This window comes from Babylonia areolata, chromosome 29 (assembly GCF_041734735.1).
Source record: "Babylonia areolata isolate BAREFJ2019XMU chromosome 29, ASM4173473v1, whole genome shotgun sequence".
NCBI lineage: Eukaryota > Metazoa > Mollusca > Gastropoda > Neogastropoda > Buccinidae > Babylonia > Babylonia areolata.
This window is the reverse complement of record NC_134904.1, coordinates 26,004,418-26,027,068: the sequence shown is the minus strand read 5'-3', so window position 1 is coordinate 26,027,068 and position 22,651 is coordinate 26,004,418. Positions and strand designations below refer to the sequence as shown.

General features: G+C 39.8%; 1 protein-coding gene across 1 annotated transcript in view; it reads right to left on the bottom strand.

Moving 5' to 3' along the window:
* Positions 1–22,651, bottom strand: part of LOC143274625 (PR domain zinc finger protein 14-like) — a 145,817-nt gene that overhangs the window by 3,555 nt on the left and 119,611 nt on the right. Inside the window, exon 10 of the mRNA XM_076578495.1 lies at positions 20,998–21,151. Within this exon, the coding sequence (XP_076434610.1) occupies positions 20,998–21,151 (154 nt within the window). The remainder of the gene's footprint in view (positions 1–20,997; positions 21,152–22,651) is intronic.

The window sequence follows — 22,651 nt, the reverse complement described above, 5'->3', positions numbered from 1 at the left end:
CAAGGTCCAGAGGCAGAGAAAGAACGGCGGCCAACAGTCGAGAGTTTGAATCTGGGTATGTGTAAATGGAGTGGATCCGAAGCTGATCTTTTCTTTCTGAGGACGAGTTGGGCAGCAGAGTTTTGTATGCGCAAAAGGGACTGAATAGATTAAGCAGGCAAACCAGACAATAGAGAGTTACAGTAGTCAAGGCGAGAGACAATGAGAGAAAAGACAAGTCTAGATGTTGCGTCAATGGACAGATATTTCCGGATGGAACTGATGTGCCGCAGTTGACAGTAGCAGGATTGACATGTCTGATTGATAATTTTTTGCATGGACAGTGTATTGTCAAGGACAACGCCGAGGTTCCTGACTGAACTGGAAAGAGGGATGGATGTACTGCCAAGTTTGATTGTGTCAGTTGTAATGGAAGAGTTTTTGTTTAGTTCCTATGATCATTGCTTCAGTTTTGTCCGTGTTCAATTGTAACTTATTTAGAGTCATCCAATTTTGAATATCCAGGAAGCAGTTGGATGTTTCTTGCAAGAGCGACGACAGTTTTTCAGGTGTATCACTCTTCTGGAGTTGAGTGTCATCAGCATAAGAATGATGACTGACATTATGGCGGTTGACAATTTCAGCAAGAGGAGCAGTGTACAGTGTGAAGAGTACTGGGCCTAAAACAGATCCCTGTGGGACTCCATGTTCAATTTTAACGGGTTCAGACTGGAAATTATCAACAACGACAGACTGGATTCGATCAGTGAGATAAGATTTGAACCAGTTTCGAACAGTGCCATTGATACCAAATGTAAAATGAAGACGGGAAAGAAGGATTGAATGGTCTATCTTGTCAAAGGTGGCTGACAAGTCGAGAAGAGTGAGAAGGGAGATCTGTCCTGAGTCGGACGCTAGCAGTAGGTTATTTAGGATGTGGAGGAGAGTGGTTTCGGTGCTGTGGTCAGCACGATAGGCAGACTGAAATGGGTGGATGAGATTGTTGAAACAAAGGTGATTGTTGAACTGCTTCAGGACAGCTTTTTCAAGGAGTTTGGACAGGAATGGAAGATTAGAAACTGGTCGATAGTTTTTCAAAATGTTTGCGTCAAGGTTGGATTTCTTCAGAAAAGAGGCCAGACTATTGCAGTTTTGAAAGTAGATGGAAACGTTGCAGTGAGAAGGGAATAGTTGACAATGTTGGTGATTGTGGGGAGAAGCTGTGAGACACACTGGGAAAAAACAGAGGCTGGTATAGGATCAAGCTCACTGGATTTTATTGTCATTTCTTTAAGGATTTCATGGACTTCTGTTTCAGTTAATGGATTTAAGGAATGGAGAGGAGTGCCATTGGATTGAGGATCAGGATGGGTAGGTTGGAAAGGCATTTGGTCTAAGATGGTACGAATATTCTGGACTTTGTCAAAAAAGAAAGACGAGAAGACATTGGGGAGTTCAGATAAAGTGTAGGCAGAAGGAAGAGGAGTCTGTTTTGCAGTTCCAAGAAGATTTGACATTATAGAGTAAAAAGATATGGTGGATGTGGCATCGAGACCTTGAGAAGAAAAGAAGTTTGTCTTTGCTGATGAGATCATATGTTTGACTTTATTTATTTGTTTTCGGAAGATTTGATTCTGGACTTTCAGTTTTGTTGATCGCCATCGCCGTTCCAATTGGCCACGTTGGCGTTTTGCAAGTCGAATGTCTTGTGTGTACCACGGGGCGGAAAGTCTATCAGGGAGAATGCGGGTAGTGGGGGTGTTCATCCAGCAGTTGAGAGAGGACAGTGTTGTAGTGTGTAGAGACATTGGTGCGGGAAGAAATTTTGGAAAGGCGTTCAGCAGCTTGAGAAGAAAAAGTGTTAATGTTGATGGATCTCAGGTTGCGGCGAGTAACGGATTTTTTGGTTCTGGTAGGTTTTGAAATATTAAGCAAGAATATGACAGCAGAATGGTCGGAAGAGAGTTCGTCAGTTACAGTCACTGACGCAATCATGGCATCAGAGTCATGTGTGATGAGCCAGTCCAACGTATGGCCAGATCTGTGTGTTGGTTCTGTAACGAGCTGAGAAAGAGAATGATTGGACAGAGATAGACATAGGTGTTTGACAGCAGAGGAAGTTTGGTTGTCGAAATGAAAATTGAAGTCTACGAGGATGATAAGTTTGCCAGAACGAAGGTTGTAGTAATCAAGTAATGTTCGGAACTCATCGTGAAACAGAGAAGACGTTAGGTTGTTTTTACGACTTAGAGGAGGACGATAGAGACAACAGAAGATGATTGAGTGACCGGGAACATTGGGAGTGACTTCGAGCATTTCAAAAGTGTCATTTGGAAAGGCATGGGAGAAGGAAAGGGAAGACTCCAAGATATTTCTATAGATGATGGCAATGCCACCTCCACGAGACAGTCGAGGAAGTGACTTGGTTTTGTATCCAGGGGGGGTCAGTTGTTTAATTTTGGGTTCGTGACCTTGTAATTTCAACCCGGTTTCAGTGAGAAATACGATATCAAAGTTATTTTCAAAAATATAATCAGAAATATAGTCAATCTTTTGATCAGGGTAGACAGATTGAGCATTGAACAGGCAGGCATGAAAGAGATCAGAGGCAGGCTGAGAGAAATTTAATGGTGAAGCAGGTGAGTCAGACAGACAGGCAACGGAAGGAGACGAGGGTGACTGAGCAGTGGAGGACAGTGGGAAGGCAGAGAAAGGTCCGGGAGTTGAGACAGGTGTGGAAGGGGTAGAAAGCAGACCAGAGCCAATCACGGGAGATACACCACATTTTGGAAAAGTGTCAAAGAGGACAGTGTCACGGGAAGTAAAGGAGTCATCTTGAACATATATGTTGAGGTTGTCAGTGACAGTCACAGCAACAGCAGGGCTGACATGGGAGACAGGACGATCAGTGCAGGGGACAGAGGTCCACAAACCCGCTCTGGTTCCTCTTTTTCTCTTTGCTCTGCCGATGCCCAGGCTGATTATGCGCTGCGTCGTGTCATCGTGTCGTCGGAATTGTTTTGGCCATGATATATTTGGACAGCAACGCTTTGATGAAATTGACGTTTACCATGGTGACAGTAGCAGTGCGAGAGCAGAGGTCCGACGGTAAGAGAGGACAGGGCACGTGAAAAACGGAAAGTATCGTTAACAGGACGAAGATGGTCGCTGATGCGTTAACGAGGGTACAGTGAGTAGCATTCATTTATGTCAGTTTGAAAACTGAAACACCAATATGAATATTATTATAAAACTGTTCTAAAAAGCAAATATATATGATAAACTGTTCCGGCCTTAGATGTCCTGGAAATACGACGCACACACACATATAAAAAATGTCCAGATTAAAACAAGGAAACCACAGATTCAACACAAAAAAGGCAGAGGCCAACACAGTGCAGCCAGTGGGCGCAAGGGCAGGTTACTCTCTTCGAGTATCAGTATGGCGTCCAGTTGGCTTCCGCTTTTCTAGCCAATGAGCTATCCATCTATTTTTAGATTAGTGGTCTATATCCGTTGCTCTATGTCGCGATATATCAGGGGTCCTGTAGGGTTCGTAACCATTCCGTGTTTTTATTGTCAGGACCTTTGGGTAGGTATACCGATGCAATGGTTATTAAGATTTTCCCGTTAAACTTTACCCTGACTGCACATGCATTTATATTATCTATGTTGTTAGACAGAGGAGGCTGAACCTCATGAAACATCAACTGTTCTTTTATATATATAGCTGTATTGATTTTTCCTTTATCATCCTCCAAATGGGATATGGGTGGATAGTAATAATTATGTAGTCTTGGAAGTTTTGTCTGTTTACATTTAATGACTGCAAAACTAACACATGATAGTTATTTTACGAAAGATGCTTACAAGATGAAGTAGATTTATTGAAACAGATCTGCAGTTCCATTGCAGGATAACCATATTTGTCTGTCTGTCTAACTATTTCTTGTTACCCTAATGAATTTGTCTGTTTAACATCTAATGGCTACATAAAACGAAAGAATTAAAGCCGTGCAATGGCGAAACAGCTTTTGCGTTCAATAAACCAAAAAGCAGGTAAGAAAGAAAGAAAGAAAGACAGAGAGAGAAGACAAGACAAATTCTTATTTTTGAGGATAATAGATGAACACTGGCGCGCTTTTTTCATCCAGTCCCCGCCCTGAAACAGGGTCTACACTACACAATACTACATTATATATGTCATTGCATGCATTACATAATGCTACTTAAAGTCATAGAATGCGAATACTATACTTCATAAAGAGAGAGAGAGAGAGAGAGAGTGTGTGTGTGTCTGGCTGGCTGGCTGTGCGTGTGCGAGTGTGTTTGTACGCGCGAGTGCGTGTGTGTGGATGTGTCTGTGTGCCTGTGTTTAAATGCAGATAGAAGTCAGTGCAGCACGTCATGCTATATTCTAACTGCTCATAATTTCCCAACCTATACATCCCATGGTACACGAAAAGAAACAAAAGAGAAAGAAAGAAAGAAATGCTTATTAACAAGGCCTAGCCTTTGGACTTCAACTAAATGGACTGAGAAGGCAGCACTCTAAGTCAAATTAATGCTGCTGAAGAAGTTGTAATTTGTATTTGATACTGTGTTCACAACTGAAAAACAAAAGCAAACACGAACAAGATAGGCAAGGCCTTCCAGACTCACTTGTGATACGCTTTAAAAAAAAAAATCAAATTGTTAAAATGTGTTCTGTATTTGTTAGTATAAAGCTTCGGTTTAAAAAGAAGAAGAAGAAGAAGAAAAAGTCCTGACGGCAGATTCGAACCCCGCGTGTTCGGGTGAGAAGAAACTTGTCTTTCCCAATACGCTTTTGTGGCTTTAACTGACGTTCAAAAATTTAACATTTAAACATGCTTTTTTTTTTTAAAGGGCGATAAATCGATTGCGGTATTCGCAGTGAGAACGCTGTTTAAACCATATTATTCTGGTGTATCTTGTGCATTAAAAAAATCTTTTAGGGCAACTAAAAAATCTTTTAAGTCCGCGGTAAAGGAGACGTGGCTATCGCTGCAATCACACTGCAACATTTAGCCGTTTTCTCTGGATAGATATACAAGTTTAGTTACACCAGCCGGGAATGTAATTTCTCTTTTATGTTCATTCTAGTTTTATAGTTTTAAAGTTGATATGAAAATTAAGTATTTTGTTAAATTAATAACATGTAGAGCCAAGTACAAGTACTTCTAAACGTCGTATGAAGTGAAAAGGACTTCGTTTTGAGAAAAGTCAAGACTGGAAATTTTTACGTATCATCAGGGGTATTAACTCTCAGGGTTTATTATTTTTAACAGTGGATTCCAACTGATTTTATTGATTTTTTATGGCAGTTTGGGGCATAATCCAGTAAGTGATGAGGCGTTCACAAATCTTTCTCTGAATAAATATTTAACAGTCTCCTTCTCCAACTTTCCATCACATGTTCTCGTGTATTGTTGATTAAATATTGGTGACACAGCCATCAAGCTAAATGTGTACTATTGTTGGAACATAATCGTTATGTTGTTCCAGAGTTTAATTGTTTTAACACAAATATTAAAAGCCCTAGAAATAGTGTAGACCCGCCCGCCACTTCAACATGTTATATTGGATAGGTGAGCTACCTTTATATGTATAGTATTGTATCACTATATAGAGCAATAGAGACCTAATGTTTGGGAAGAGTCCCGGTTAGAAGTCACTTTAGATATAAACGTAATGATCTTTAGTGCCAGAACTCAAGGTTGTTCTGCAACTGTCAGTAGAGTACAATCTGTGTGATTTTTGGAAACTTGAATTGTGCTAGATTCGATCCAGTAGGGGTCAGTTTCGTTGTGTTCTATGTATGGTCTGGCTTTAGACTCCCGAAACGCGGGAGTGACAAGTTAGATACACTTATTAGCCCAGTAATCCCAGTGTAAATACTTGAGGAAGGGTTTAGGATTCCGAATGGGTAAGAATTCGTCTGTCCTGTCAGTTTCATGTGTTGAGGTAAGCTAACCTAGAATCAATCATTTAATGAACGAAGGAATGTACGAAAAAATGGTGTCATTCGTCCAGTTAAGCAAGTATGTTGATAGCTGAAATATGTTTTATTTTCTAAGTAAAACGGGTAAAATAATTTAGGAATGCAAGTATGGTTTCAGTAAAACGCAGACGATAGAAAGATCATAGAAAGCATAGATTAGATCAGTTTAGGTTGCAAGATAAATAAAGCTAGTAATCCATAGGTTATTGGTAAATCATCTTGTAGGACAAATATTTAGATAATTCGGGTAGATGATCTATTTTCCGGCAAACAAATAGGTTGTAAAAATAAGTTCCAAGAAAAAAGTTTCGGAGAAAGAAAATGGCTGTTTCGCAGTGGGTAGCTTTTAGCGATTTTTTGGCAAAGTTTTGGGAACGGCGTTTCTCGAAAGTAAATTGGGGAAAGCTAGTTGGAATAGATAGTCAATGTGAGTGTTGAACAAATCTTCATGGTTTATTAACGTTATGAATAATATGTGTGAAGAATGAAAGTGGTTTACGATTTGTGTAATAATGAAAAAATGAAGTCTGAATGAGAAGTATGGTTGAATGAGAAAAATGTTAATAGTATTTCATTGATACAATTAACAAAAGTGTTTTTCAAGGTATATTTATAGTCATACACTTAATGGGGTTTGTGCATTGCCTCTCAGGTGGCGGGTTACTACTTCAGGCCGGGCCGTGGGCTGTGCATTCTGGAGGCTCCAGGGTTCATTTTCTGTGTCCCATCTTATACTTCATTTCTACTTATTTCCCATACACCCCTCCTCCTCCCCTTCTGGGATCTACGCCTGTAAAGCGAACGGCCAGACTGTGCGTCAGCTGTGGGGGAGGCTTCGGACAGGCTTTTTTTTAAAAAATTATATCGAGAAGGAACTTGACATCACGATTTTCTGTGGACACTATCCTGGTAAAACAAGTTTTATTATTTGTATTTCCCTGGATAGTTCGAGGAGGAACTTGAAATCACGATTTTATTGTGGACGTTATCCTGGTGAAAGAAAAGGTTTATTATTTGTATTTCCCTGGACGGTTCGAGGAGGAACTTGACGGAAGGATATGGATTAATTTAGTGACCTATATAAGGGTCAAAGGACTTGGTTGAGCGAATGTGTGTTAGAGTAGATGTATGATTGAGAGAGTGCAAGGTGCGTCGGAGTAGAGTAAATATTAAAATTTGGTGTCATGGGTGAATGCGTAAATGTTTATATGACTGGTCATTAAGCCCCTGTCATTGTTGATATTTTGTATGTACATCTATATCTATGTTCGGGGCTAAGGGGGCATATCTTATCTAATATCGCCTGTTTCTTTTCTTGGCTGTCCATCTCTAACTCCATAGGGTTCTTCTCTTCTCACCTCTTTAAACCACATCTATCCCCTCTAGACTATCCTCTCCTCATTAGATCTGCTTTCTGACAATAGGATGAGCGGACAGGTCAACAACTTGAAACAAAATGGCGACCCTCGCGTTCGCGAGGAATATGAGCACGCGCTTTGAATATCTATAAATTTGTGTACGCAATTGATTTTTGCCCATGACCTTAAGGGTTCAGCCAATAGATCTATAAAGTCCACTCGTAGTATTGATTTTAGTATTTTCCGAAAAAGACCACTTGGGCGAATGAACATAGTGAAAGCCCTGCACACTGAGAGTAAAACACACAAGCTTTTTATGTATTGAGTATAATTTCAGAATGTAATGTTTAAGATGAGGAAGAATCAGTTTAAAGCAAATTTAGTCCCCTAGCATTAATTACAGATTAATTTCCCTTTTTTACTATCTGCACCAAAACGTTTGCAAAATAAATAAAACTTCCATGCTTTGCAAAAGAAGTTCCTGTTTGAACAAAAATGATAAAAATGACTGCTCTTGTTGTGTCAGAATATCAGATCAAAGTGCCAAGTTTAGAGAATAAAAAATATATAAATATAGCAGTAAATTCAGCTTACATATAAATTTATAATTTGGCTTCTTTTCAATTTTTTTTGTGCCCATCCCAGAGGTGCAATATTGTTTTAAACAAGATGACTGGAAAGAACTGAATTTTTCGTATTTTTATGCCAGAATTGGTGTCAACTGACAAAATATTTGCAGAGAAAATGGCAATGTTAAAGTTTACCACACACACACACAGACAACTGAACACCGGGTTAAAACATAGACTCACTTTATTTACACAAGTGAGTCAAAAAGATGCTCCGTTCAAACTGGATTTATACATTTTCATGATATAAGTTTACATAATTATTAATACGTTTCGGCTACTGAAAAGATTTAGCTGTTCTTCAGGTCAAATTGAGGAAGAAAATCCATCTGAAGCAACATAACCCCTTCATTTATCAGTGTCTTCAACCGACTCAATAACTTCGCCAAGAGCCGCATCTCCTCTGCAGAAACTGAAGCCGAAACTCGTAAAATGGCAGCAACAGCACATGGTGGGGAAAACAGTTCCTCAAGGGCCCATAACCCAGCATTATAGAGTTGTCTTTGGAGATTTAACTCTTCTGCGCGGGTCTGCTGCGTTTTGTGAAGACGTGCCAGGAATTCCTGCTTAAAACCGGGCGATAAAAGAGAGATGGATGGATCCCGAGACCCGGAGACAGAGGGAATAGCCGGGACCAATCGTAAGGCAGAGAAATGGGAGGGTCGGAGGGAGGGTAGCAGGTTAAGATCCGCACCCTCATCGATTAGTTCCGTCTCGTCAGGGAGCGATCATGATGTCGCCCCCTGTCCCTCGCTCAATCAAAGCATAAATGAGGAATCAGGCAAAGGCTAAGCACTGCCTCCCGAGGGAGAAAGGGGCACCGTCTTTCGCCCTCCCGGGCGGGTGATAGCGTCGTTGGCCGTCAGTTAAGGGAGCTGAAAAGTGGGCCGTCTGCGGACTGCCAGCCCAGCTCCCTGGTGGCACCGGCTGCTGAGGTTGCGGGATGGCGTAAAGCGGAGCCGCTTGATCCCTGCGAATTAACGACTTCATTCATGATGTGAAATAAGAACGAGGGGTTGCCATCGGCTTATCTTGATTGCGGCCCTTTCCTCGCTGAGATCCCCCTCTTGCGCCCGTCCCCCACCCCCACCCCCACCCATCCCCCATTCCCGTGTGATGCCAGACTTGGAAGGAAATAGCACGGGACGTAAAGATTGTTTTGCTTTTTTTTTTTTTTTTTAAATAGAATTTCCAATGGTTTTGGACACCTCAGATCTCTTGACAACAATTGATTGTGGCAGTCTCCCTGTTAAGTGCATGCTTGTCGTCCAGAAACGTATCTATGGAACTGATTTAGTGGCAGTTTAACATCACTCGTCCATTCGACAGACGCTCATTAAAGACCAAGAGAAAATGGCCGCGAAAACAAGTGAATGGAACAAAAGATGTATCGACAAGAAATAACTAAGACTTCATGAGGCGCCCAAAAGGACGGTAACAACCAGCGGCACAAACATTGGTGGTGGTTTTTTGTTTATGTGATATTAATAGATACACGTTCGCATAAAATAATGTGTAATTCCGAGCCTGACCCGTGTGCAGCAACAAACGCGACAGTCTTAACAGAGAGGCGCTTTTTATCAAATATCCATCACCAGTTCTGTAGTCGTCTGTACATGAAATATGCGCACACAGCTGTTCAGGTGCACATTTCTGACATGACGCAATTCTAAGGTCTTGTCGACCTCAGTGAACCATGTTTAAGAGACATGCACACAATAACAAATGACTGTGGTGCCTCTCTCTCCCTCACACACACTGACTGACTGAAACCATTTATTGTCAGATTAACTGTTTGTTGTACTGACATTTTCGCAACCATTTGAATAAAATATTAACTGAGCAACACAATGAAATTCTGATTTGAGGGAAGGTATGATTTAAAAAGAACATATTTAACAAAACAATTTACCAAATTTCATTGATATCATTATCTCAAAAAATATTCTTACGCACACACATACTCACATACGTGTCTCCCCCACCCTCTCCCTACATACATCCATGCATGCACACAAACGCCCATTATAATTCCCCCACCTCATTCCCCTGCCCACTCACTCACACACACACTCACACTGTCTCTCACTCTTTCTCATCAAATTAAGGTTTCGTAATGTAATCAAGACGACATATTACATGTTAGGGTCGAACAGTTCCACTAATTAGAATAATGGGAACTTTGCTCTACAAGTAAATCTGACGCTATCACCCAAAACGAAACACTACTTTGGATTAAATAAAACAGATGGGAACCTCTGCAGCATAAAAAAAAAGAAAAAAAAGAAGGTGGATGAAACAAATTAGAAAAACCGACCAATTGGATGGCTTTTAATTAGGTCAACTGCAGTTTTTGTCAGAGACCAACCATTTTCACACACACACACACACACACACACACACACACACACACACACACACACACACACACACACACAATAGAAACCTTGAGAAATTTGTCCTTTCGGGTCAAGATATTCTGAAATTCCACGTTCTTTGCATCCAAATGCATCGAGACGTCTTCGAACACAGTGTGAAAAAGAAAGGTCTATTCAAAGAACAGTGATATTATTTCCCCAAAATATGCTCTCTCTCAAGGTAGGGCAAGTGTGCACTGACTTTTTTTTTAAATTATTATTTTTACTTCTGGTTTTTCGCTCATCACATAGACAGATACAGAAAATTGTTGTTTAACATGTGTTGAAAAATAATAAACTCTTTTTATGTTTTCATATATTTCCATTTGCTGAGTGTGTGTGTGTGTGTGTGTGTGTGTGTGTGTGTGTGTGTGTGTGCAAATATCAACAGTTTTCGCAATGTTACTTTACCATTCACTCGCAATCCTTTGTCTGTTTGCTTCTATAATAAAGGACAACACCTTTGTATGCGAGAATTTAGTGTTGAACAGTGTTTGTCTAGGTGTTTTAATTGTTCTGTGCATTTTCTGTCTTCATGTTTGGCACCAAACATTACTTCTTCAGTAACGGACAATGATAATTTCACATTGGTTTCCATATAGATTTTTCGCTCTAAGAATTTCCAAGGAGTTCACAACTGGACAGCTATAGAAAAGGTGTTCAATGAAATCCACAGTATCACAACGATATAAACATTTGTTGTTTTTCTTTATTTGCATTTTATGCAACATAATGTTTGTTAGGTAAATGTTGAGTAATATTTTCCAATGGAGGACTATTAGTCTAGTTTCGTTGGACGCCTTTTCAGCAATAGACTGTACAGATTTGTCAAGATGTGTCCAAATTTCCTGACCCAGAATTGGCAAACTGTTGGAGAGGTCATTGGTTGATTTGCACATAGCTTCGATTTGATATCTGCGTTCAAGACTGAACTGATGTTTCAATGGCTCCTCTCTCAATCCACTGGATTCATTCTCTAGGGATGGAACTGATCAAAGAATTACACTCAAAAATTGTATTGGCTCTGTTCTGCCCTACAGTATCTTGTGCTTCTTCTACAGGCAGTAATCTTTTCGTCTACACTAGACTCCATTACTTTTCTTTTAACCTTTTCAAACGCTTTCCTGTTACTTATCTTTTTTGCCTCAAGAATTATATACAATTGTGTTTATTTTCTATAGCATCGTATTTGGCAAACCAATAGATTGCATGACGTATACAAACTGGCTCTCTTAAAAAAGTTTTTACCACTTCTACTTTTCCCTGGAAAGTGAGGCCTCTTTTCTTCAATGTGCTATTGAGTTGTTCAAGTTCGATTCTGACCTTCTAGTTGTCTTCAATATTCTTTGCCATCCTATCTGACTGAAAATAGGTATCAAGAAATTTTATTTTGTTAATGGACGATTTTCCTCCGTTTTCTGCCTTCCCATCTTCAAGGCCTTTGTTTTACGAATGCTTAATCTTAGACCCGATATTGTTTCGAAAGAAGTTAAAATCTCAATGATTTGTACATGTCCTTTCGATATCTTTGAAACAAAGTTGTGTCGTCAGCCATTTGCTTAATTTTTATGGGTATGTGGTCATTTACAGAATAAGAAGGTGCTTTAGTAACTCTGCTGCTAGCACGAGTGCTGAAGGTGAAAACGCCCAGTTCTGTCTACTCCCACAATTCACGTCAAGAGGCTCTGATAACCACCCCTCGTGGTTAATTAGACTAATGTTATCTTTAATCAAAACTGACACCCATTTCCTGAAATCCAAACCAAAGCCAAATACCTCAAAGAAAAAAAATCTAGTCAAATGCCTTAGTGTAGTTTATACTTGTCACAACCTCCAGCCTAACGACGGAAGTTGAAGCTGTGACACGTGCCCTCCAGTGGCTATCGTCTATCCATATGCCCGGAAACCAACATGCCATGATTCTAACCGACTCAATGAACCTTATACAGAAAATTGAAAATGGAATGGGAAGCCCAGAGTGGCATAAGGCAATGCGCAACTTTCAGATTAAAAAACTCACATGGTCATACTGCCCGGGACATGCAGGAGTAAAGGGAACTGAGCGAGCTGACAGACTTGCTGGTAACGCAACAACAACGAGCGGCCTACATCTAGGAAAATTGGAAATCCTCAGAAAAGTCAAAGAATACCAAAAAGAACAGGTACAAGGCCATCACACCATCGATCGCCTCAATGAAATAAAAGCAGAGAGAGGGAGCGGCCGTAAGTCTAGCATGAAAGGTAGAGCACGATGCTTTGCAAATCAAACAAATATCGGTATAATTTCCAAACCAACATTGCGCAGATTTCTTCAAAACGGAACAGAGTCTCTGTGGGCTTTTCCAAATACAATAGACTGAGCAACACACTAGACGCCACGTTCTTGGCATCAGAGATCTTTTCCCATCCCTCTTGCGGCCAGTCAGTGGCAGCCTCTGTGCGTGTGTGTTGTGTGTGTTTGTGTGTATGTGTGGGTCTGTGTGTTTGAATGCGTTTGTGCATGCGCGAGGGTGTAAGTGTACACAAGTGTCAGGAGAGTTCTGTGCACGTGCGTATGTGTGTGTGTGTGTGTGAGGGGGTGGGGGTGGGGGTGGGGGGTGGGGGGTAGAGGATGAGGTATGTGTGTATGCATGCCTACACTGTGGGAGCAACGGAATATTGGAACGTGCGGGTGTGTATATTTGTATATATGTGTGTTGGGTTGGGGGTGGGGGATATGGGCGTATGTGTGTGTGCTTGTACAAGTAAGTGTTCATCTGTGTGTGTGTGTGTGTGTGTGTGTGTGTGTGTGTGTGCCGTGGAAGCTGCGATACGTAGCTTAGAAATGAGTGTGTGGAGGAGGGGGGTAGAGGAGGTGCAGGGTAATGTGTGTGGGCTGTGTATGTGTGTGTGTGTGTTGGGGCTCATGTACGTTTATGTGTATTTGACTGTGCTTTCATATCTGTGAAACTGCATGTTTGGTGCATATCTGTTATGCATATGTGGGTGTATGTGTGAATGTGTGTCTCCATGTTTTACATTTATTTGCTTATCTATCATCATTGTTGTCTTAAAATTTTTTTAAATTCATTTATTATTATTTTTAATATTACTGCTACTACTACTACTTTTAAAAATTTATTTATTTATTTATGTACGCTTATAGTTGACTTCATCAAGTTTTTGCGCCTTATACATATTATTAGTAGTGGTAGTAGTTATTTTTTTTAAATGTATTTATCTATTATTTATTCACCCTTTATTTATTTTATTTTATTTTATTTATTCATTTATTTATTTTTATTATTTTCAAGGCCTGACTGAGCGCGTTGGGTTACGCTGGTGGTCAGGCATCTGCTTGGCAGATGTGGTGTAGCGTATATGGATTTGTCCGAACGCAGTGACGCCTCCTTGAGCTACTGAAACTGAAACTGAAATAGCTAGCAAAACAACCGGTTTGGTTAGCTCTGTTTAAATGATTGATTGTATCATGTTTCTTCCTTTGATATAACCAATCTGGTCATCGTCTATTAACTTTTCAACAATTCGTCCAAGTCTTAAAGCTAAAAGTTTAGCAAATAGTTCATAGTCACAGTTAGTAAGCGTAATGGGTCTCCAATTATTTGGTTTGACTCTTTATAGATCAAGTGATTACACCGTGTCTTTGAGAATATGATAATATACCAGTAGGAAAAGTATCTGCAAACGATTGGATTGCAACCTTTGCAAAAAATTTTTCTGAAAGATTTCTAGAAATTCAAATATGAGGCCATCGCTGCCAGGAGCAGAACCATTCTTCATGGACTTAAGGATTTTGTCGCTTCATTTACTGTATCCGTTCCATTACGTGAATCAGCATCGTCCTTACCTTAACAAGGAAATTATGTATTTTCCAAAAACTTATTTACCCCTGCCCTAATATTCTTTTCCCCATACAACTTTTTATAAAATGATACTTGTTCTTCCAAAATCTGTGTCTGATCCGTTATCACCTCCTCTGAATCTCTCTTTATTCTTGCTGTTACCTTTTCTTCCTCTGGCTTTTTCTAAGTTACAGAAATATTTGGTATGCCTCTCTCCATTTTAACTCTTGCTCGAATTTGTGTCCCTTTTAACTTTGTCTATTTGCAGTAATGCTAGCTTTTGATTCAGGCTTGAATAGTCAGATTGAACATCAGCGTTGGTAGGATCCCTGGCTAAGATTTGTTCCTTTTCTAAAATCTGCAACTGTAATTGTTCTTCATTCCTTTTTTGAAAAAAAATATATTATAGATGGTAATGTTTCCATACCCGGAACAAAAATTACGAATTTTAGCTTTGCATATGTCCCATTCATCTACATGGAGATTGCCATCAGTACTTTCGTTTAGTAACTCGTCTAAAAAAAAGTCATTCATCTTTTTTACAAAGTCAGTATTTTTTAGGTAACTATTGTTAATTCTCCAATACCCTGCAGGACCTCTAACAAACGTACTGTACTTAAACTCAGTTAACTACAACTGCCTTGTGATCTGAGCTAGTAGTGTTCACAGGAGGCACAAAAATTCAACATTTCCTCTGAAACAAAGCAATTGTCTAAACGATGAGCTATAAATTGTGTAAATTTACTCCGTATATATTTTTTCTCTTTATGGTGAAATGTTCCCCAGACACCGGAAAGGTTTAATGCTTTAATTATGTTATTTAGTTCGTTAACTTCTAGCTCACACTGGAAAAAGGCCGGAAATGATAGACTTAGGTCCCGTGTGCAGCACTGAAAAGGAGCCCATGACAACAAAAGGGTTGTCCTCTGACAAATTTCTGTGGAAATAATCCACTCTGATAGGTACACGAATATATGTATGCATGCACCCAAGGCCTGACGAAGAGTGTTGTTAGATTTTTATTTCTTTTTTATTTTGTTTCTTGATGCAGATTTTGCTTCATGTAATTTTCTGGTGTAAAATATCGTGCTTGGTGTATGTTTTATTATATTTTATATTTATAATTTTTTTCATTTTTGAGGTAACTTTTTTTCTGTTTTAAATGTTATGGTATGTAGGTTAAGTGTCACTTGCACCCCCCCTCACCCCCCTCTGTCTCCCCTCCCCCATGCCTTCACTCACCCCCACCACCTTACCTTCCCTCCTCACCCTTCTCTCTGCTGTGGGTCGCTTCCCTTCGATGTCACGCCGACCGAGTGTTCCCCTGCCGTACCCCCAGCCGCCCTTCCTGGTCCACTGTCTTTGGTCAGTGAAGCTTGCTGCGGTCCACTGTGAAGCTTGCTGCAGTCCATATGCCCAGTTGGTTGGATCTTGGCTGTGTATGCTGATGTAGGAAGCAATGTTCGGTGTGGCGTGGTGAATGTGCATATAAATTGGGTCTTTGTTCAGTGCCTTCACGTGTTTCTCTCCTTCACCTTACCCCCTTGCTTGCCCCTTTCCCCGCTGTCCTCCCTTCATGAAGCACTCCGAGTCATCTTTTGATCTTAATGTCAGCACATTGGGAATTTATGCTAATGCGAACGCAGATCGGAACAAGTTCCTCTGCGTCTTTTCTAATTCAAGGCAACCCGCCTCTATCACACACACCGCTGGGGTGACTAATGTTGTTTTTGATCAAGCCGGGTTTTATACCCAGAATTTGTATCTTCCTCACCCATACCTCTGGTATTTTCCCCTCCAAAGCTATCTTTGATCAGGCCGTACATCATATCGCCCCCATTTTTTCTTGTCACGTCATGGTTTAAGTTTGTTGCCAATGCATGAACAAATGGGTTCTGGTGAATCAGAAGGAGGCAGTGAATGTATCAGTCCGTCACTGCTTCTTAGTAAAAAAGGCCCAGGATTGGTGGGAAAATCATGGTTTGTAGTTAGTATGCACACTGTGCTGGGAGGAAGGAAAAAAACTAGTGTGCACACCTAGTTCCTAGCTGTCTCCCAAAAGAAAATGACACCTGACACAGGTTGACTGTAAAGGTGGAAGGCAATCCTTTTTGAATGACCATAGGCTGTGTGCTGCTTATGGCTTACTGGGAACTGCTTGGTTAGGGCTCAGTGCTGCTTTTTTTATATTTTTTTTTTATATATATACTATAAAATCTACTCCATGTGGCCCTGCCAAGGAGAGGGTGTGAGTGTGTGCATCCTCTTCCTCGACCCGTGATCCAACTTCTCTTCCCTTCATATCCACCTACTACCATTCTCTACGCCTGTCAACCTTATCCCCCATCAACACTTCGTGTGTGTAATCATGTAAATATATATATTATTATAAATATATACACATGGACACAAAATCAGATAAACAACTAAACAACTCTACCATTCTCTACTTCTTCTCTGACCCTGTCAACCTTATCCCTCATCAACCCTTCGTGTGTGTATCCATATAAGCACACACACACACACACACACACACACACACACACACACACACACATATATATATATATATATAAACATGGACACAAATTCAGACAAAGAACTAAACTCTTTTATAATTTAAAACAGGACTATAAAAAGTGCTTATGATTTTCTTTTCATGGAATTTGTCACTGACATAGCATCAAATTTATTCCCATTTGTTCTGAGCATCATATTTTTTCCATGAAAAAAATGATCAAACAACTGTTTTTTAAAATTTGTTTTATTCAAGATCAAATGCACAAATATGTTTATGAATATATGTACATTTTTTATGGTACGTATAGTGGTAAGATTACACAGGTGCTTTTACCGTTATACAAAGCTAGAAGATAAATAATGGTAATAATAACAAGATCATAAAGGTCCAAATGACGAAATACTATTGGAGGGGGGAGGGGGGATCAATAGATGCATGAACCTTTGGGATATTGTTCTTGTTCTTCCTCCTTCTTATTCTTTTCTTCTTGTATTGTCGTTGTTGTTGTGTTGGCAAGAACACATGAAGCTGTACCTGCAAGAAAATCTCGAAAAATGTATGGATGGAATTGTTTCCGATCTTATTGTTGCTGATCTTGGTTTTGATATCACCATTGTTTGTTATTGTTCTTTTTTTTCTTCTTAATGAGCATTGCTATTGATAATATTAATAAAGATAACAATAATGATATTGATAATGATGATAGTAATATCAATAACAATAATAATTTTTATTATCATATCATCATTGTTATTTTGATTATCATTATCATTATTATTGTAGTAGTTGTTGTTATCATTAGTGTTGTGCTATCATCATCACAATCATCGTGATCATCATCATTTCAATACTTTGTCATAACTACCCAGGTATTGCATGGATGGGGATTGGGGAGACACACTTTTGGGTTCCAATTTCCTTAAAATACGTTATTGTGCATGTGCTAAAATTCTGTTGGGGAATTAAGGAATATCACTTGCACAGTCCAGTCTTAATGGAGTGTTTGGATATCTTGCATTACAAATCCGACTTGAAATATTTCACCGTGTACGTCTCACATATGATTGAGTTATTCTACTGCATAAATGTCCCATAGTCTTTTAAGGCCGTAGTGTCCGCGAATTTATATTCACTGTGTCAAGTACTCGGTATAGGGGAAGGCGAGGCACAATCCTCTCCTTTAGCTGCTTTAACTTTCCATGATCGAAGTCAGTACCCATTCACACTCCAGTGACGTGAGGGAAATCGGGATAAAGTGGCTTTCCCAAAGAAACAACTCCATTCCAAAATGGAGCCTCGAATTCTGATTGCTCGATCAGAAGTCCAAAGCCGAACCGATTTGACAACGCATGCATCTTTACATAATTAAAAGGGACATGATTATCAAGGGATTGAATTTTCAATAACATTTCCTAATTATGCAATTAACTCCATATTTATTAGATTTGCCGGGTTCTTTCCAGTGCAAAAAATCCTCACTGACTTTCCGAAATGTGAAGGATCGACCATAAGCTCGAAATAATTTTCACATAGAATCATTTGGAATTATTTCTTAAATTCATCATCTTAAATACAATACACGCTTATCATTTGAAGTATGATATTTGTATATCAAAAAGATTACTACGGAATATAAAAATGACCTTTTTGTTCTCTACGACATAACAAAACCACGGAGTATACGACTTAGTATGCGAGTCTTGGGGAAGGATGGCCTATACTGTTGCAGTGGCTGGAACCGCTGTCTCTGTACAACAGAAAAAAGATATGAATAATTTAGTATGGATCTAATCGTCTGTTGTTGTTTATTTCACTGTGTGTGTGTGTGTGTGTGTGTGTGTGTGTGTGTGCGCGCGCGCGCGCGCGCGGGTGGGTGCGCATATGTGTGAGCCAAGAAATTTATTCACGTACCCTGTCACGTACCCATTCATCGACACACACATTGAAACAACACTCATAGTCATACAAGTTACTTTAACAACCAGAGTATTGTAAAATAAATAAATAAATAAATAAAACAAAAATAAATAAATAGAAAAAACAAAAACAAACAAAAACCCCCCCAAAAAAACAAAAAAACAAAAACAAAACAAAAAACCCACAAAAAACCCCCAACTGAAGCAGACGTAAAAAAACATCATTTTGCGTTCTTAGTTCTTTGAAAAAAAAAAAAAAAAAAATGATCGCATTGGAAACGACTTAATCAGTATTAGCAATTTTCTTTTTTCCATTTTCTCAAAGAAAACCGAGCAACATTTTGGGGCAAAATGTATAGCATTTCTGTAAACATGTTTGTATGATGCTGTCAGAAAACGGGACACACATGAATAGATATCGGAATTCGCCAACAATGGATATCGTCGGCAATGACATTTGTAAAAGCATCTATAGCATAATGATGCTAAGCGGATTAGGGGAACAGTATCAGTATCAGTATCAGTAGCTCAAGGAGGCGTCACTGCGTTCGGACAAATCCATATACGCTACACCACATCTGCCAAGCAGATGCCTGACGAGCAGCGTAACCAAACGCGCTTAGTCAGGCCTTGAGAAAAAAAAGCATAATAGAAACTAAAAAAAAATAAAAAAAAAAAAATTAATAATAGACAAATACATAAAAAAAACCCGAACTACTACTACTAATATTAATATCTATAAGGCGCAAAAACTTGATGAAGTCAAATATAAGGGTACCAAAAAAAAAAAAAAAAAAAAAAAAAAAGGAAATACAGAAATAAATAAATACATACATAAATAAAATAAAATAAAATAAAAAAATAAAAAAAGACAACAATGATGATAAATAAGCAAATAAATGTAAAATACGCAGACACACATTCACACATGCATAACAGGTATGCACCAAACATGCAGTTTCACAGATATGAAAGCACAATCAAATACACATAAACGTACATGAGCCTCAACACACACACACACACACACACACAAACACACACACAGACACACACACATTACCCTGTACCCCCTCTACCCCCCTCCTCCACACACTCATTTCTAGGTTACATATCGCAGCTTCCACGGCACACACACACACACACACACACACATACACACACACACACACACACACACACAGGCACACTTACTTGTACAAGCACACACACATACGCCCATATCCCCCACTCCCAACCCCACACACAAATATACAAATATACATATGCACACCCGCACGTTCCAATATTCCGTTGCTCCCACAGTGTAGGCATGCATTTACACACATACCTCATCCTCTACCCCCCACCCTCCCAAACAAAAACACACAGACACACACAAACACACACATACACACACGCACAGAGGCTGCCACTGATTGGCCGCAAGAGAGGTGGGAGAAGATCTCTGATGCCAAGAGCGTGGCGTCTAGGTGTTGCTCAGTCTATTGTATTTGAAAAAGCCCACAGAGACTCTGTTCCGTTTTGAAGTAATCTGCGCAATGTTGGTTTGGAAATTATGCCGATATTTGTTTGATTTGCAAAGCATCGTGCTCTACCTTTCATGCTAGACTTACGGCCGCTCCCTCTCTCTGCTTTTATTTCTTTGAGGCGATCGATGGTGTGATGGCCTTGTACCTGTTCTTTTTGGTATTCTTTGACTTTTCTGAGGATTTCCGATTTTCCCAGATGAAGGCCGCTCGTTGTTGTTGCGTTACCAGCAAGTCTGTCAGCTCGCTCAGTTCCCTTAACACTGACCTGCATATCCCGGGCAGTATGACCAAGTTCTTTAATCTGAAAGTTGCGCATTGCCTTATGCCACTCTGGGCTTCCCATTCCATTTTCAATTTTCTGTATAAGGTTCATTGAGTCGGTTAGAATCATGGCATGTTGGTTTCCGGGCATATGGATAGACGATAGCCACTGGAGGGCATGTGTCGCGGCTTCAACTTCCATCGTTAGGCTGGAGGTTGTGACTTTGTAGGCAGCATTCTCTTCCCTAATTGTTTTTCCATTTTGTTTCGCAGTGAATCCCCAACCGGACTGGTCCTTGGTGACTGAGCCATCTGTGTATATGATTAGGGGATGAGTGGTGGAACGATCGTGTCATGACTTGCCGAAGATCAACGCGCTTTGTGGGGTACACAACTTGCGCTTGTTAACGCAGACCCCTTCCTCCCTTCGACTCCCCACGCCCAGCCTCCTTTCCCTTCACCCCTTGCCCCCAATACACCCACCCTACTCCCCATGTCCCCCGCCCCTTGTCGCACACACCTCCGTGCGACTGCAAGTGCAGGGACAATTCCAGTTGATGGGCAAAGTCCAGGAAGCACAGACGACACGTGAAGGGCTTGTCACGTGTGTGCGTGCGCCGTACGTGACTGTCGTGAGCAGCGTGAGAGGCGAACGCTTTGCCGCAGAACTTGCACTGGAAGGAAAACAACATCAAACACTGTAGTTATTTTTCTGGTTGAAACTCATCCATTCATTTAACATGACTTTTAGTCGAAAAAAAAAAAAAAGAAAAAAAAAGGAGAAAAGCTCGACTGACAAACAGAAAAGTACAAAGCAGGCATGACGTGGAGAGAAGGATCATCAGTGCGAACAAAAAGGAACCAGACTGTTGGCTCAGGCTTTCTCTCAGTTTACGATCAAGTGTGTAATTGTGAGAAAGCGCAGTGTGTGAGATAGCGTGGGATTATAGTCCCCACTATTTTCAATAAAAAAAAAAAGTCCTTTTTCATTGGGGTTTGTTTCTTGTCTTTTTGCCAACACAAATATTAGAGAAAATCAGAAAGGAAAAGAAGAGAGAGAAGGGATGGTGTGGAGGAGGTGTGGGGCGTGGGGGAGACAGCGAAAACGTCGATGATGTACACATGAGTAAAAATGACACAGGGACGATCGTTTTCAAGATTTCGTGGAGTGTGTGTATGTGTGTGTGTGTGTGTGTGTGTGTGTTTGTCTGTTTGATTGGTCTGCTTGTTTCCCATATTTGACTCCGTTTCTGAAGAGTTCTCAGTGTTTTCTCTGAAACCGAGAAGAAAATTTGAATGAGGCGCAACAAGCGAGTGGATGCCAAACATGAACAAGAGTAAAATGAAAGAACATTCCAAGTATATGTGACAGAAAATGTTGCATCACAACAAACATTAAACCTTAATCTGGTCTCATTTTCACGCTTCCTACGCGATGATATAGTATCATAAAAACCCGTTTTCTAACACATTTATGTAGAACATTGAGTCATATCTATGTTACTCACAACATCTGTTGGGAAGAACTGGGATAATTAAGTCTTGGTATACATTTCTTTTCAGGTTATTCATATATCCATAATTTTGTTGTTTGATGTGATTCCGAGGTTGAATCTGAAGTCGGTGCATTGCAGTGATCCGTCTTATGTGAAAAGCAATAAAAAGGTGTCAGTTTTAGTGTCGTCACCGCCGATGTTTAAAAAATTTTTTTTTTTTTAAACATTTCATTTATTTCATTTTGACAGGTTGACATTTTACAACAACATCTTAACGGACATTTACAAAGAAAGAAAAAAAAACCCAAACAGCCACGCAGCTAGATTATACATAGGTTGGTTATCGTCATGGAGTATTATGATTCATTTCTTAAGATCTTATACAAGTTGTTAAGGAATACAAACTGTCAAGTATCTTAAAGTATACACAATAAGTGAATATCACATTCATTTCTTACGAATATCATGAACAGGTTACTAATCATTTATAATTTGTAAAGCAGCCACCTGGCAGAGAAAGTGACATAGTTAAAGTTGATATATGCATTGTATTCTTCAATGCGATATCGAGTTTCTAATTTCTTTGTTAAAAAATGTGGAAAGCTGTCTTTTTTTACATAAATATAAGTAATACTTTGCAAACAATATTATGAAATACAAAACAGCATCAGTTGTTAT